Source organism: Lytechinus variegatus, chromosome 1 (assembly GCF_018143015.1).
Source record: "Lytechinus variegatus isolate NC3 chromosome 1, Lvar_3.0, whole genome shotgun sequence".
NCBI lineage: Eukaryota > Metazoa > Echinodermata > Echinoidea > Temnopleuroida > Toxopneustidae > Lytechinus > Lytechinus variegatus.
Genome location: NC_054740.1, coordinates 37,560,059 through 37,576,411, shown reverse-complemented (window position 1 = coordinate 37,576,411; position 16,353 = coordinate 37,560,059). Strand labels below are relative to the sequence as shown.

Below are 16,353 nucleotides of genomic sequence, written 5' to 3'. Positions count from 1 at the left end.
AAAACGTACCCACGCAACAGGTTTTGCATGCAAGTGGAGCTTCACGTGGGAGAGCCAATCACGCCTCTAGTACAGACAGTGACGTCATCAAATTCCAGTCAATTCAGAGACCGATGCGAGGCATATTTCGGAGGGGCATTTTAGCGTTTTTTAATCGGCGATTTTCACCTTTTTGTATTATTTTCGGTATTTTTGAATGACCCACTGATGATCCCCACATCATTACCTTTCCATTGATATATAATAAGACCACATTCATAATCAATATATTTCTCCTTTAAAACCTTTAGGAACAAGCAAACAAAAACATGAAATGGATATCCAAATTAAAGTGAATACATGTAGCCTATCCAGATCATGTTTGTTTGCTTGTTCCTAAAAGTTTCAAATGATTGAATATGTATAACATTATCACATTCTGGTGGCCTATGGCCCACAAACCAGGGTACCCAGCTTTTCGAGAAAACAAAATTCCCTGATTTTTCCCTGATGAAGTTTAATAAAAAAATCCCTGATAATTATTTAAACCCATTCCCAGTTTTGCACGTTTTCTACTTTTGTTGCAGTGAATTGCATGTATTTTCCCAACAAAATATAACAGAGTCTGACTGACTACTGTTACGATATCAGTATGGATATCTAAGCACTCCATACACACCTCCCGCAACATGGATACCATGCCTGTTGATTGACCTGCCTAGCTGGCCTGTATAATAAACCTGTATATACGTTCATACCAAAGTCTCCACCAGAGTCCTTTGTATTGGATCAACTACTGTGCTTCAGACCTTTTGGGCCGATCAAAATACCCTTATTTTTCCCTCATTTGAGGCATTCAAACAAACAATAAAATACATAAAATGTACACACATTTTCAGCGTCACATAACATTACCACACAGTTAGACCATGGCCTAAAGTGAAACTGTATTTCATAATAGGCCGGTAGGGCTACTAGTATAGTAAAAACAATAACACCTATGCAACAAAAGGCAAGATTACATGTATGTAACATCTCCTCGCCTTCCAACCTACACCACAGAATTACGTTTGAGAATGAGAAGACCTAACAGCACTGACCCTTTGGTGTGAAATGCACCCCAAAATATATTTGAACTATGTATAGGTGACTCAATAAAAACAATATGAAACCATCTTGAAATGGAAATTCATTTGGTTTTGGTAGAAATTTTTTTTTTTCAAATTAAAGGTCAAGTCTACCCCAGAGAAATGTTGATTAGAGTAAATGGAGAAAAATCAAACTAGCATAATGCTGAAAATTTCATCAAAATCGGATGTAAAATAAGAAAGTTATGACAATTTAAAGTTTCCCTTATTTTTCACAAAACAGTGATATGCACAACTCACAGACATGCAAATGAGACAGTCGATGATGTCCCTCACTCACTATCTCTTTTGTTTGAATCATACAATATTTCATTTTTACAGATTTGACAATAAGGACCAACTTGACTGAACCATATAGTATTAAACAATACTAATTCCACATGTTCAGGGAGGAATTAATCATTGTTTCACTTGACAATGAGAAAATGAGAATATTTCATATTGTAATAAGCTACAAAAGAAATTGTGAGTAAATGATGTCATCTGTCTCCTCATTTGCATATCGACCAGGATGTGCAAACAAATGTTTTGCAAAATTAAGCGACACTTTAAAATGTCATAACTTTCTTATTTTACATCCGATTTGATGAAATTTTCAGTGTTATGCTTGTTGGATTTTTCTTGTTTTATTCAAATGTACTTTTTTTGGGGGAGGCCTTGTCCTTTAAATTTCGGATCGGTGGATCTTTCTGGCAACAAAATATTTACAAGACCTTATCATGCCCCAGCTCGTAGCCTTAGATCATCACACCAGCATCTTCTCAAGACTCCCGAAACACAAGTAGCCTCTGCCGCAGCTCCTTCCATTTAGAATAATGTGTCATTGAATTCATAAGAATTATATCATCACTGGAGACTTTCAAATCTGAACTGAAGTCTGATCTTTTCTTACATTATTATTGGCACTTTGACACTAGTCCACACTCTCTCATTCTTTCTTTTTCTTGTACGCCTCAGAATATATCTAGATAGATGGCGCCATATAAATGCTTATTATTAGTATCAAAGTTTGGCTTACCTGATAGTCGGTTCAAGCTGCCAGGTGGAGCAAACAAACAGCCGGCAGTCGCTGTTTCCGGCCTTGGCGACATTCCCGGTCCCTCCCTTCTTCTCCTTCCTCTTCTTCCCTTCTACCGACTCGGTTGGAGTGGACGATGTTGTCGACGATGGGGAAGATGAAGAGGAAGACGATGACAGCAAGGACGATGACGGGCGCTGAGATGGGGCAGTGGTCTGCAGGGTAGCGGACTTTAAAGTGGCTATCTTCTTGGAGGTAGTGGACGGAATTTGAGAGCTGGTGGGCGGACTCGAGGCCATTGGTTTCATCGGTGCCATGACTGTAATTGATAAGGATGTGGGAAAAAAAACTCACTGAATAGAATTTAAACAACAGACAAATTCTAAAGCACGATTAAATTTATTTTGACCCTCCCCAGCATGAAATTTGTGATTGCCACCCAAACTCATGATGCCCGATTACACAGTTAGATGAGATATTTCTTTTCAAGTCTTATACATCTAACCAAGTTTATGAAAATCAGGGGAGCGTTTCATCAACATTTTTGTCCTACAAGTTGTCAGATCTGACATCTTTCCTTGATTTTCATTGGCTGATAAGCAATGTTACTATGGTAACTGTCGGATAAAATGGGACTTGTTGGATAAAACGTCTGACAAGTCCTTGCATGAAACGCTCCCCTGATAACAGGTCACAGGGTTATGGACTCATGACTCATTTTGTAATGACATGTAAGTTGCCCCTCCCCCCAAAAAAAATTGAAGAAAAAAATCATACAATAAATTATATAAGAAATAGTGAGTGACGTCATTAGTCTCCCAATTTGCATACCGACCAGGATGTGCATATAACTGTTTTGTAAGATTAAGCAAAAATTTAAAATGTCATAACTTTCTTATTTTACATCCTATTTGGATGAAATTTTCAGTGTTATGCTTGTATAGATTTTTCTCTTTTTTATTCAAATCAACTTTTTGTTGGGTTGCTTTAGAGTTTACATAGTCTTTAGAACTTTAAATTATTACATATCACTGGTAACTCTCATCATTAAATATATCTACAGGAAACAGAAAAAAAGTGCAAAAAGGGTCTTTTCTCATTTCTAGTGAGCATTTTTAACCTAAACATCAAATTGAGTTTGCTGTTACTACAGTGACTGTAAATTGTAACAAGTAGAGCGCCTCTGGCAGTATCACCTGCATTAAATGAATTCAACTTTATTTCACAATTAAAAAAAATCATATACATGTATACAAATCATTGAAATTAAAAAAGATATTTAACGTGTGGAGGGGTCATCAGAAGTACGTGTAAAACTGCTTGTACATGTATAAATTGGCCCCACACTGATAACGAAATCATATTAATACATGTAAAATTAGCACAAGCGCCTATAGTCTCGCTCGGCTATGCACACATGTACAGGTATGAAAAATGAAACAATTATGATTTCATGTAATAACATATTACGTGCATATAACTGTTTTCACACTAAATCATTGTTAAACTTTAAATTCAATAACTTCACTATATGTTACCAGATTTTGATGAGCATTTTGCTCTGTGAATTCTACTCTATATACATGTATAAACATTTTCATCCCTGAGCATCCCTTTCATCATTCTGTAGCTCCTGGCAAATTAGTAACAACATTCATATATATTATTTCAGCAATGAAATAGTGAAAGAGAAAAAATATCTGAAAGATGATTGGTAATATTCACCATATAAAAAATAAAGACATCTGGATAACCAAAAGATAAACATTGACCACACTTCATATCAATACTTAGAGTGTCACAGCTGTTCAGGATCAATGTATTGATGCCTTGATAAATATACATACAGTAGTCATATATTTAGAAGGGCATTACAAATTTGCTCGAACTTGCCCCACATAAAAGGTGGTGTTGTTGTGCTTTTTCAAATTTCATTTGGTTTAACCCTATCTAGGCCGGGTAATTTAGAAGATCATATGGCGGGGGGTTCAAAGGCCCCCCTTGAGATCTTTGCCGTCTATCGCGCAATCACGCCTAGCCTCTTGTCGAGGCCCTGCAGAGTGCAGTGAGCCAGGGCCTCTTGACATCTGAGCCAAATTTCTCTGACTTTCTTTTGTTTTTTATTGTTTTTACCAATATTCCGACCGAAAACTGGTCGTTGAAAATCATCCAATGTGAGCTCAGGCTGCTATGACGTCATATTGAATATTCATGAGCTCATCTTGAATGACGACCCGTGAATTCTCGGTGAAGAGTGACGACGAAATATCAAAGAGCATTGAATAAGCCTCTAAAATGCTGAATAATGACAGATTTAAGGATTTGCAAGTCGATGAAATTAAATCAGCACTGAAAGGACGAGATGTGTATGTAAATCTACCCACAGGATATGGAAAAATGTAATCTTTCCATCTTTCATGTGATTCTACTAATTTGCGTTGATTATCGATCTCCGCGGTGCAGTGAGGGATTGCTGGCGTCGAGTTGTTCAGTTGGTGCTTCGCCTTGACTCGAGTCTGACCAGGCAGATCTCCCGGGAAGTTTCGGGGGCAGTGATGGGTCTGTTACAGCTCGTACTAATAGTAGTAGTAGTAGTACCACTACTTGTAGCATTTTGCTAGTTATATCCCCTTTAGTGTCCCGCAATTAATCCCTTGCAGAATAGTGTACTACTAGTATTCCGAATCCTGGATGAAACAGCTTTGACATTTTATTGGTTTTACTAGGACTGGTGACCGGTAATATTCATGACTCATGTATATTCATTAGGAAGACGTTCCTCCTGAATATATAATTCAGCTCAGAGGTCAAGAGGCTGTGGCTAGCTGCGCTCGCCAGGCCTAATTCGCTTTGCAGCTGCCAGGGCCTCGACAAGAAGCTAAATCACTCCAGAAATTGGGACACAGGGTGTCTGGGACATATACTGTACTCTACAAAATTGTATATTAAAGGAGAATGAAACCATTGGAACAAGATAGCTTGTGTGAAAACAGAAAAATCAAAGAAACAGATCAACAAAAGTTTGAGGAAAATCGGACAAATAATGAGTAAGTTATGAGCATTTGAATATTGCGATCACTATAGCTATGGAGATAGCAAATTGGCAATGAGACAAAGATGTGTGATGTCACTTGTGAACAACTCTCCCCATTACTTTAGTATATATTTCACTTGAATTGCCTCTTTTATCACATCTATCCATAGATCATGTGTTCTTTCTACATGAGGGCATGTAATACATATTTTTCAAGAATACATCATGGATAAAGAGTTTGTATCATCATAAGAAAAAGCAAAAAGAGACATTTTGAGGGTATTTTATAGTCCACCAAAGGGAAAGTTGTTCATCAGTGACATCACACATCCTTGTCGCATTGCCAATGGGAGGATCTCCATAGCATTAGTGATTGCAATATTCAAATGCTCATAACTTTCTCATTATTTGTCCGATTTTTCTCAAACTTTCTTTATTCTTATTCTTTGATTTTTCTGTTTCTACACAAGCCTATTTGTTCCAAAGGTTTCATTCCCCTTTAACTATTTCTTGCAAATTACTATAAAGTGATTATGCTAATTTATGAATGATTAGTATGCAAAATCATACTTTTACCTCTAACTCAGTAAATAAAGCTCCAAATGTTCTAATTTCGGTTTAAAAACTCTTTTTGGTGTTCTTAGCAAATGTGCATGAAAGAAATTGATATCAGATCTATTTCTTATGTATTAAATTCTTTTTTGCTATTTCTTATGTATTTCTTTGGTTTTTTAACCTATTGTTTTTCATTGTTTTTTTTTCAATGAACTTTGTCAGGAACTCTTTTTAAATCATTAATAACATATAATAAATCCATTTAGACCAGCAAAACTTAAAATAATCATTCATTTATGATTTTTGTTTGAAAAAACAATTTGCATTGACTTTGTACACAAAATCATGTTTTAAAGCAATTTTGGTCCAACATGCACAATGTAATTTCAGAACCACGTATCTGGACGTGGTCTCAAAAGATGTGCAAGACTGGAATGAAAGAAATCGGTGAACTGCACAATCCAAAAAATTTGTGAGGCAAAAGTATTGCGCGGATCATTGAGGGGGGCCTCGGCCTAGACAGGGTTTACTTACCATATCTCTGCTGTACTGAGAGATAGTGGGATAAAATTGGTGTCATTTTTAGGGTGAATATACACGAAAGATGGCGAGGGTGGTTGGATGGGGGGTGGAAGCGGTATGCACAATAACTATGGGAAAGACACGTTTCATATTTCAAACATGAATAATAAAGGGGGCTAGGGATTTAATTCTTAACTTTGGTCTCATTTTAAAGCTTGATGTGACTAGTATAATAACACTTTTCACAATTTACTTCAATTAATTAATTGTAATTAACAATAATACAGAAAACCCCTAAATCTCGTGTATAAAAATCACCAAAAATTCCTCGCATATGAACTCATTATGATATGATTTTTCTGCCAAATGGAGATGTAATGTTAAGAAATTGGTATCAATTGAAAGCTGTAATAGGATAAACAGTAACAGCCAAATGCATATCACTTTGTGATGTTGCGCTCGATATATAGAGTACTGAAGTGATGACGTCACAAAAAAATGTTTTTTGCATTTGAGCAATTTTGATACCGTATTCTAGTAGAGCATGCTGAAATATCCACACTTATAGAAATAAGAAAGTTATGACATTTAAAAGTTTTGCTTAATTTCACAAAATAGTTTATGCACATCCTGGTGGGTATGCATTCCGCATACGATTCCCCCCTCCTCATTATTCCCTTTTATTCATCCCCTCCCCTGTCTCTTTCATATTTAAACCTCAATCTTCAGAATGTATTTCACTTTTCTGCAATTGGAATTTTCTGTTAGCCTTAGTATATTATCCAAATTTCGCAAAATGGTTGCTGAAAACTCTCTTTTTCGGCTACAAGTACCTTATCTCTGATCGCTGGACCACTACCCCAACACACCAGACAGGTTCTTACCTTTCTGTTTATAATTGATATAGGCCAGGACCATGTCGTGCAGGAAGAGGATCAGTTCAAAGTCCATGGAGACATTGATGTGATCCGTGAAGAGGGTCACAAAGGTCACCTGGACCTCTGGTGGTATTGAAGATGGTATCCCTGATGAAATAAAACAAGAGAATGATATCAAAGTGAGGATTGGTATCAAGATAAATAATTATGACAGAATAATCCCAAAATAAGCAATTTTTATATCAATAATAATTATACAGGTATATTTACCCAGGGTAGCCACTTCAGTTTCGAAAAACTGTTCTACCAGCGGGCCCTGCTATTATTCTGCTATTTTACAGGACAAAATTAGAATCAAACATGCACTATACATGTACCAATAATTATGATAGTGCCATTTCCTGCTCATATAAACTCTAAAAAAGTTTGGAAATCTGACTTTGATCGGTAATCCCTCCTCGGTTTAAGTGAACATTAATGTGCGATTGATACCAATGAATAGATCATTTAATTCTCTTTAAAATGATACCCTACATGATATGATTATGCTTCACATGGAGGTGCAGTACCTTGAAATGTGGGACAAGGTCACATTTCAAAAGTTGCAAAATGACACAATATTGAAAGTCATTGTTCTTTTTTTCTGTGGTGATGAGTGAGTTTCTCAGCGGTTTCTTTTGTTTTCATGCACCTTAACATCATTATTAACATGGAATCAAACAGACTTCTGCACAAGCAAACACATAAACAAACATGCATGGGTATTTCAAACCACCATTTCAAACCATGTTATCTCACAGAACCATCACTACATAAACCACAACAAAACATCAAAAATGAAGAAGCAGGGCTTGATTTGCATGGATTTTCATTGAAACAGACAAAAGAATCATGTTCTTTATTGACCCTTCATGACTATTTATGCTCGTTTTGCAGCTTTCAATTCAGACCTCATCCAACACCTATGAATCCTGCTCTTTTTCACAACAAGCATGGTATCATTTTAAAGAGAATTAAATGATCTTTTGAATTATGTCGAAAATGCATTGTGTAAAATTGGGAGTTGGGAGAAATTAATGGCTAAACTCAGATTTCCAAACTGTTTTATGCTCGTTTTGCAGCTTTTCAATTCAGACCTCATCCACACTTTTGAATCCTGCTCTTTTCATGATGGCATGATCATAACAAACATGGTATCATTTTAAAGAGAATTAAATGATATTTTGAATGATATCAATTATGCATTGTGTAAAATTGGGAACTGGGAGAAATTAATGGCCAAACTCAAGATTCCCAATTTTTTTGAGGGGTTTATTAACCCTATACAAAACTGATGAGGCATATTTTGTCCTTTTTTCCATGATGGAAATTTACCCTTCTTAAAAATCAATTACAATAGTTAAAGGAGGAGTCAGGAGCAAGTCTGTAACTTTGTTTCTTTACCCTATCTCCCGTTCTTCAGCCTAAACCATTAAACTGCCAGGGGAGGGGGGGGGTGAATCAACCCCCCTCTCAACATTTTCGTGACCATTCCGCTGTGCAAATTTTTTTACTGCGCCACTCGCTGACCTTTTACTTTCAAGTCTTGCGCATCTTTTAAAACTCAATTTATGATTCACGGATATGTGGTTGAAAAATTACGTAACATTCCGTAAGTGCATGTCAGACCCAAAATTACTCCAAAATGTGATTTGTGTACAAAGTCAATGGAAATTGAGTTTTCTCATCTTATTCATATTTTATTTTATTTCATTTTCATAAGCAAAAATTTCTTGATTTTTGCATCATTATGCTCAAAAAGTTTCTGTTGTAAATCTGGCAAAGGTCGAAAAACAAAGAAATACATATGAAATTCATAAAACAATAAAATGGATAAGAAATTAATGTTTAACTTTAAACCAGGATTTTTTACATTTGTAATTGTCCGGGCTGAAAGTATTTATAGCTTAATAAATAGAGTAGTATTCATTGAGCAAAATGCTGAAAATTTCATCAAAATGAGATAACAAATAACAAAGTTATTGAATTTTAAAGTTTAGCAATATTTTGTGAAAACAGTCATCATGAATATTCATTAGGTGGGCTGATGTTACATCCTCACTTGTTCTTTTGTATTTTATTACATGAAATTAGGTTTATTCCATTTTTTTCCTCCAAGAACTAGACAAATTGGATTGACAACTGATTTAGTGCATTAGATGTTAATTGCGGAACTTATTTCATTCTAAGGGAGACATATTATTCACACAAGTATGAAATAATGAAAAAATAATGATTTTACATGTATGTAACAACATAAGAAAACAGAAAGTGGAGATGTGACGTCATCAGCCCACCTAATGAATATTCATGAAGACTGTTTTCACAAAATATTGCTAAATTTTAAACTTCAATAACTTTATTATTTGTGATGCGATTTTGATGAAATTTTTGGCATTTTGCTCAATGAATTCTACTCTTTGTGTTAAGATATGAATATTTTCATCCCTTTAAAGAGAAATTCCAGTAGTTGCAGTAAACACTGATTTCATGAGAAAGTCTGTAAAAACAAGGCTTAATTGTCAGTATATCATCGAGGATCTAGATCTGGTACAGTTACATATAAACTGAACTTTGTGAAATCTTGAAATCTACGCTGAAAAATGTTCACACTGAAGATCACCAACACAGATAGGCACACATGGGACAGTGTATTTAATATTGCTGGAATAAAGACCCGACGGAAGTGACCGAATCCGTGCTTATTTTTCTTATTTCTCAGCAATTACACAATTTCTTCCAGAATCCTTTGGGACATATTTTTTATTTATACAAACAGACACTTCAGTGGTCATTGTATTAGATTCTGTAAAAAGTCATTTTGAGGTCGTTACCAAAACTGGAATTTATCTTTAAGAGCATTAACATCCAAAATTGGCATTCTTGAAGCGTTTTAAGTGAACTAGAGCAAAAAGTATGATTTATGCATAAATTAGCATAATTAATTCATTAAATTTTTTTTCCAATTATTTTGGAAAAATTAACTGCACAGCCTTTTAGATTACATCCCACACTCTTATCATGCCAAATGGCGTTTTCGTAATAGGCAGCCGAGATACCCCCCCCCCAACCATATATGACCCCCAAAATCCCAGTCTGGTTGAATTAATCTTAATCTTCCTTTGCCTCAATATCATTTTTTTTTCTCTCTTTGCCTTAATCTTAATTGCCTTCTCTTTTTCTTTAATAACAATCTGTCACAAATTTTGCCTCATCTTAATCTTCAATCATCTTTTCTTCCTATACGTCTCTTTAATCTCATCCACTACTCTCCTATGCTTTATATTCAATTGGTTTATGCCAATTCGTCCAATTGCCAACTTGTCTACTCTCATTTGGTCTACCATCAGTTCATCCACTGTATGGTCTAGTTGCCATTCCGTCCACTCACCATTTCGTCTGATAACCAATTGGTCCAAAAGTTATTTAGTCCATATACCATTATTTGGTCTAATTAGAATAAGTACGAATTTGGCAAAATGAAAGAAAATTAAATGCATACTTAATAGACCAAATGTTCATAGACGTACTGGTGATTAGACAAAGTGATGATTAGACGAAATGGTTATTGGACCAATGGTTGTTAGACTAAATGTTGGACGGAATGGCATTAGACTAAATGAAGCTGGACCATGTGATGAGTGGACGAGTTGGCAATAGACGAAACGGCAATTCCTCTCCTACCATCTTCCTTCCAAAATCATATGAAAGGGATATATACATAATATATATATACAATTATACAGACCTATTTAGACTTCCTCTAAAAAAGTAGAAAGCTAGAGAGAAATTTCTCGCTAAGAGGATTTGTACAACCACTTTCTTTCACTGCCATATTTTCTTAAAATATAAAGAGAATTCAAACATGTAAAGAATTTTTTTTTGAAAGGTCAGGGTTTCAATAATTCAATTGTTTACTAAAGTTTTTTGCATTTCTACAAAAGGAGGAATATTCATTCTTCTTCTTGCAAGGCTTGCTGCGAGGTCTTCCCATCAGGGGATTAAGTTTCTATGCTTGCCTTTGACAAACTTAAGATTACAAGGCCTTCCTTCAAATCACCCATATTTTCTTGAAATATAAAGAGAATTGAATTCAAATTGAAATTGAAATCTAATGCATCGGCCGAATTCTAAATAAGTAATGGACAAAGCAACACAGGAGAGTGGTTTGAGTTGCATGACATGTGTGAGCATGTGTGAGAGAGGAAGCGATTAAAGGATGTAAGGAGGCGGAATATTTGAATACAATGAGAAGTGAATGCCAAAATGGAGAGTAGATACATGATGTCTTACTAAATTCTAGAAAACTTCAGTTGTTTGGATATAAAGTGAAAGAAACAACATGGATCATAGATATTTCTACATGTATGTCAGGCCACTGAGGCCAGCGCAATAATGAAGTAATCATCACATTTCACGTACAGCCATAATTGTGATCATCATCAAAATTTACATCATCATAATCATCATCACCATCATCATCATAATAATAATAATAATAGGCATTTATATAGCATCATCTATCTAGAAATATTCTATTCCAAGGCACGTTGTTATTATTTTTACCCTCCAGCTGCCTTTCAGCGCTCATGCATTCAAGGAATTAATCCTGCCGGGTACCCATTCAGCTCACCTGGGTTGAGTGAAGCACAATGTGGATAAATTTCTTGCTGAAGGAAATTACACTGTCATCATCATCACCATCATTACCATCATCAAACTAGCTATCACTGCATTTTGCACTCACCAGGCCTTTGATTCTTGAGTTTCTGGAGTTGCTTGGATTTCATCTCCAGTTGAAGTTTGGGAAGGGCGAAGATAGGATCTGCTTCATGTCTCAGTGTACCTCATCACATTTCACATCCAGTCAAAATTGTGAACATCATAACAATTAACATTATAATTATCATCACCATCATCATCATCGTCGTCTTCATCGTCGTCATCATCATCACCACCACCACCACCACTACCACCACCATCATCACTACCACCACCACACCATCATCATCATCATCACCTTCATTAACATCACCAAACTAGCTATCCCTGCATTTTGCACTCACCAGGCCTTTGAATCTTGAGTTTCTGGAGTTGCTTGGATTTCATCTCCAGTTGAAGTTTGGGAAGGGCGAAGATAGGATCTGCTTCATGTCTCAGTGTACCTCTTCTCTGACTAGGCAGGTCCCCATACTGGAAGTACTGCTCGAATTCTGGCATAAAACAAAAACAGAAGGTATTTTAATGCAAATACATCAAAATTGATACACAAGATATACATGTACAATCATCACGACACGATATACAACCATCACAATCTTCACCAATTCCATCATCATTGGTAGCAACAGTAGTTATCATACTTATCATATCAATATCAAAATCATTACCTCCAACTGTTCATCATAATCAATATTACAATCATTGACATGACTAGTTACAACTAACATCATTATTATCATGAATAAACTGCCAAGGTCACAATGATCATCTCCTTTATGGTTATAATTTCTCCAAGATCATCAACATAATGTTTAATATAAGGGCTACTATCATCATAATCACCACCATCCTCATAATCATCCACGTCATAATCAGCTTTATAATAATTATTATTATGAACACTACCACCATCTTCTTTCTCTACTGCTCTCCCTTCCCCTCTCCTCACCTTCCCCACCTCATCCCCCTCTCCTTCTCCTCCTCCCTTCCTCTTCCTCCCCCTACCCCCATTTCAACCTCTTCCTTCCCCCGCCCCCACTTTTTCCTCCTCCCCTCGCCCCCTTCTCCTTCTCCTCCCCTCCTTCTCCTCACCCCTCCCCCTCCTCCCCTTACCCCATCCCCCCTCACACCCTCTGCTTCCTCCTCCCCTCCCCTCCTTCCTCTCCTCCTTCCCTCCTCCACCTCTTCATCTTTCCCTCCTCCCCTCCCCTTCCGCCTCCTCCTCCATCCCCTCCCCCTCCACCTTCTCCTTCTCTTCCCCTTCTCCCCCTCCTCCCCTTACCCCATCCCCCTCCTCCCCTTACCCCATCCCCCTCACACCCTCTGCTTCCTCCTCCCCTCCCCTCCTCCTCCTCTTCATCTTTCCCTCCTCCTCCCCTCCCCTTCCGCCTCCTCCTCCATCCCTCCTCCTCCATCCCCTCCCCCTCCACCTTCTCCTTCTCTTCCCCTTCTCCTCCTCTTCCTCCCCCTCCTCCCCTTACCCCATCCCCCTCACAACCTCTGCTTCCTCCTCCCCTCCCCTCCTCCTCCTCTTCATCTTTCCCTCCTCCTCCCCTCCCCTTCCGCCTCCTCCTCCATCCCTCCTCCTTCCCCTCCCCCTCCACCTTCTCCTTCTCTTCCCCTTCTCCTCCTCTTCCTCCCCCTCCTCCTCTCCCCAATCCCCATTCTCCTCATCACCTGAAAGGTATTAACATGCATGCTTACCTTCTGGAGTACTGATAGAGCTGACGTACTGGAACGCCTCTAGCATGGAACCAGTGAACGGGAAATGGCTCTTGTCATTCTTGGACACCCTGAGTATGGTAGCCAGCCAGCCCTGTTCTCTCTGGGTTTGGTTGTGACCGAGGCTGAAGAGAAGGTCCTGTAAGACCAACGTGTCTTCCCCACCTGTATGCCAAAGACAAATCAGGAGAGTTTGCTCGAAGGCCATTCCAAACCTTAATACTCTAATAGTATCAAATAAGTGACAGATCCAGGTAGGGGTGCAATGAAAGTGCATCCCTCTATACTTTTGAATTCCAGTTCATCGTGATTTAGCCGTGAACCAGAATAGCCTGGTGGTTAAGTTGCTCCCCGGAAAGCAGTAGATGGCAGGTTCGAATCCCACTGGTACCAATTTTTTCTGACTTATGATTTCATTAAAGATTGAGCATGCTATCTTAATACATAGGAGTAATGCCGAAAATTTGGTTACAAATTATAATTTCCTCCTATAAAGCCTCATTTACTATCTATTGTCCACGGCGGACTGCATTTGCATATAAATAAGTCAGAAAGAAGAGGATTGAGGGTAATTGAATTCCAGTTCATCATGATTTAGTCGTGAACCAGAATAGCCTGGTGGTTAAGTCGCTGCCTGGAAAGCAGTAGATGGCAGGTTCGAATCCCACTGGTACCAATTTTTTCTGACTTATGATTTTCATTAAAAATCGAGCATGCAATCTTAATACATAGGAGTAATGCCGAAAATTTGTTTACAAATTATAATTTCCTCCTATAAAGCCTCATTTACTATCTATTGTCCACGGCGGACTGCATTTGCATATTAATAAGTCAGAAAGAAGAGGATTGAGGGTATTTGAATTCCAGTTCATCATGATTTAGTCGTGAACCAGAATAGCCTGGTGGTTAAGTCGCTGCCTGGAAAGCAGTAGATGGCAGGTTCGAATCCCACTGGTACCAATTTTTTCTGACTTATGATTTTCATTAAAAATCGAGCATGCAATCTTAATACATAGGAGTTATGCCGAAAATTTGTTTACAAATTATAATTTCCTCCTATTAAAGCCTCATTTACTACTTAAGTATTTTGTTAATGTTCTGTACCTTGCTTAGTCATAAGCATGTCTATTTATTGTTTATATATTTATTTATTCATTCATTCATTCATTTATTTATTTATTCATTCACAATTTAAATGTATTTTCACTTTATAATACATCAAACCCAACAGACCAATTAAAAAAGTGAATGCATTCATTTATCTAATGCAGCATCAACAAATGGCAAGTAAATGTTTAAAACATTGTATTTCAACAATCAAAATGAGAGAGATTGGGTTACAGAAATATAATTGAACACCCTAACAATTTGTTATGTATTCCAAAAATTGAAAAATTACCACACTATTCGCATCAAGAAACCAAGCTCTATGCAGTAAAGCACATTACATTTGATACAGAGATATCAATGAATTGTCACTTACAGTGTTCTGAGGAAGGCACCTGAAGCGCTTCCGTCTCAAACTCCACCTTGGGTTCCCGCATGGTGAAGAGTGCCCAGGAGTTGGAGCGGAAGTTGAGCCCGTGGAAGCAAGCCAGGAGTGCCTGCCGTCCCTGGAGGGTGACCTGTCCACCGAGACGCATGCCCTCAGGGCGTGGCTGGTTCTTGTGGGCCTTGTGGAAGGTCTGGATGAGGAAGTCAAAGACACTCTGCCAGTGCTGATGTTCCTTTGGTTCCTCTGCAGCATCGGTCTTGGAACCTTGTACATAATGATCAAAGAAAGATCTTACTTTGGGGTCCCATATCACAAAGAAAAAATGAAACAACAATTCTGATTGGTTACTTCTCAGCCATTTGAAAGGATTCTGTTTGCAACAATGGTCTTGATTGGCCACTGCAAGTTTTGCAACTGATTGCTATTTTGTATGACATAGCCCAGGTGGTGATTTCTAACAACGATCCAAAACAAATTAAAATCACAATTCCTGCAGATTAAGAAAGCAAGTCAAAGATACTTTGCACTTGTAAAACTAGAAAATATAATCCCCCCCAAAAAAAGACATTAAAACCCATCCAATCTCACCTTTATGGCCGCTTCCGTCGATCTCATCTATCGGCGCCGTACTGATGGAAGCCTTGCGAGCTGCAGCGAGGTGACTCGCTGCCGTGGCGATGGGATCCAAGGACGACAGCATCCTCCTGCTGGAGGCGAACTGTTGGGTGAAGAACTCCTCCAGACGGACAGCGATCCGGAGCATGTCAGGGGTGGTGGAGCGGCAGATCATCAGCTGCAGGATGTCCCAGGTGATGACGGAGTTGGCGTGGACACTCTCGACGGTGTGGTACTTGACTCTACGTAAAGGAGGGGCATAAAGGATAGGGGTGGTGACAAAAGAGATATATATTAAGGCCCGTATTCTGAACTCGGATTTAAATTAAACCCTGGTTTAAAGTAGTGGTTTAAGTATGGAGAGCCAATTAGGGCACAAATCCCTAACAGTAAACATTCAATAATTGACTCATATGACACCCAAATTGTTCATAATTGTCTGGGAATGATATCTGAAGTATTTTTTTCATTATGAAAGCAAAAGGAAACAAAATATTGAACATAAGAAATATGAAATATAAACTTAATTTTTGATTTCTTGGCTTCCAACAATTTCAGTACAGAGTTAGACCGTGGTCTAAGTTAAACCTGACTTCAGAATACAGGCCTAAATGTTCCTTGTGGAC

The 16,353-nt window shown here is 37.7% G+C and overlaps 1 protein-coding gene across 2 annotated transcripts in view; it reads right to left on the bottom strand.

Annotated features, from left to right (window-relative positions):
- Positions 1–16,353, bottom strand: part of LOC121413232 (transmembrane protein KIAA1109-like) — a 119,742-nt gene that overhangs the window by 12,075 nt on the left and 91,314 nt on the right. Inside the window, exons 59-65 of one of the 2 annotated variants that reach the window (XM_041605988.1) lie at positions 15,701–15,969; positions 15,101–15,376; positions 13,600–13,782; positions 12,339–12,386; positions 11,921–12,019; positions 7,141–7,281; positions 2,146–2,464 (exon numbers count right to left, since the gene is read on the bottom strand). In XM_041605988.1, the coding sequence (XP_041461922.1) occupies positions 2,146–2,464; positions 7,141–7,281; positions 11,921–12,019; positions 12,339–12,386; positions 13,600–13,782; positions 15,101–15,376; positions 15,701–15,969 (1,335 nt within the window). Of the gene's footprint in view, positions 1–2,145; positions 2,465–7,140; positions 7,282–11,920; positions 12,020–12,239; positions 12,387–13,599; positions 13,783–15,100; positions 15,377–15,700; positions 15,970–16,353 lie in introns of both variants that reach the window. The other variant, XM_041605980.1, reaches the window with a different exon arrangement.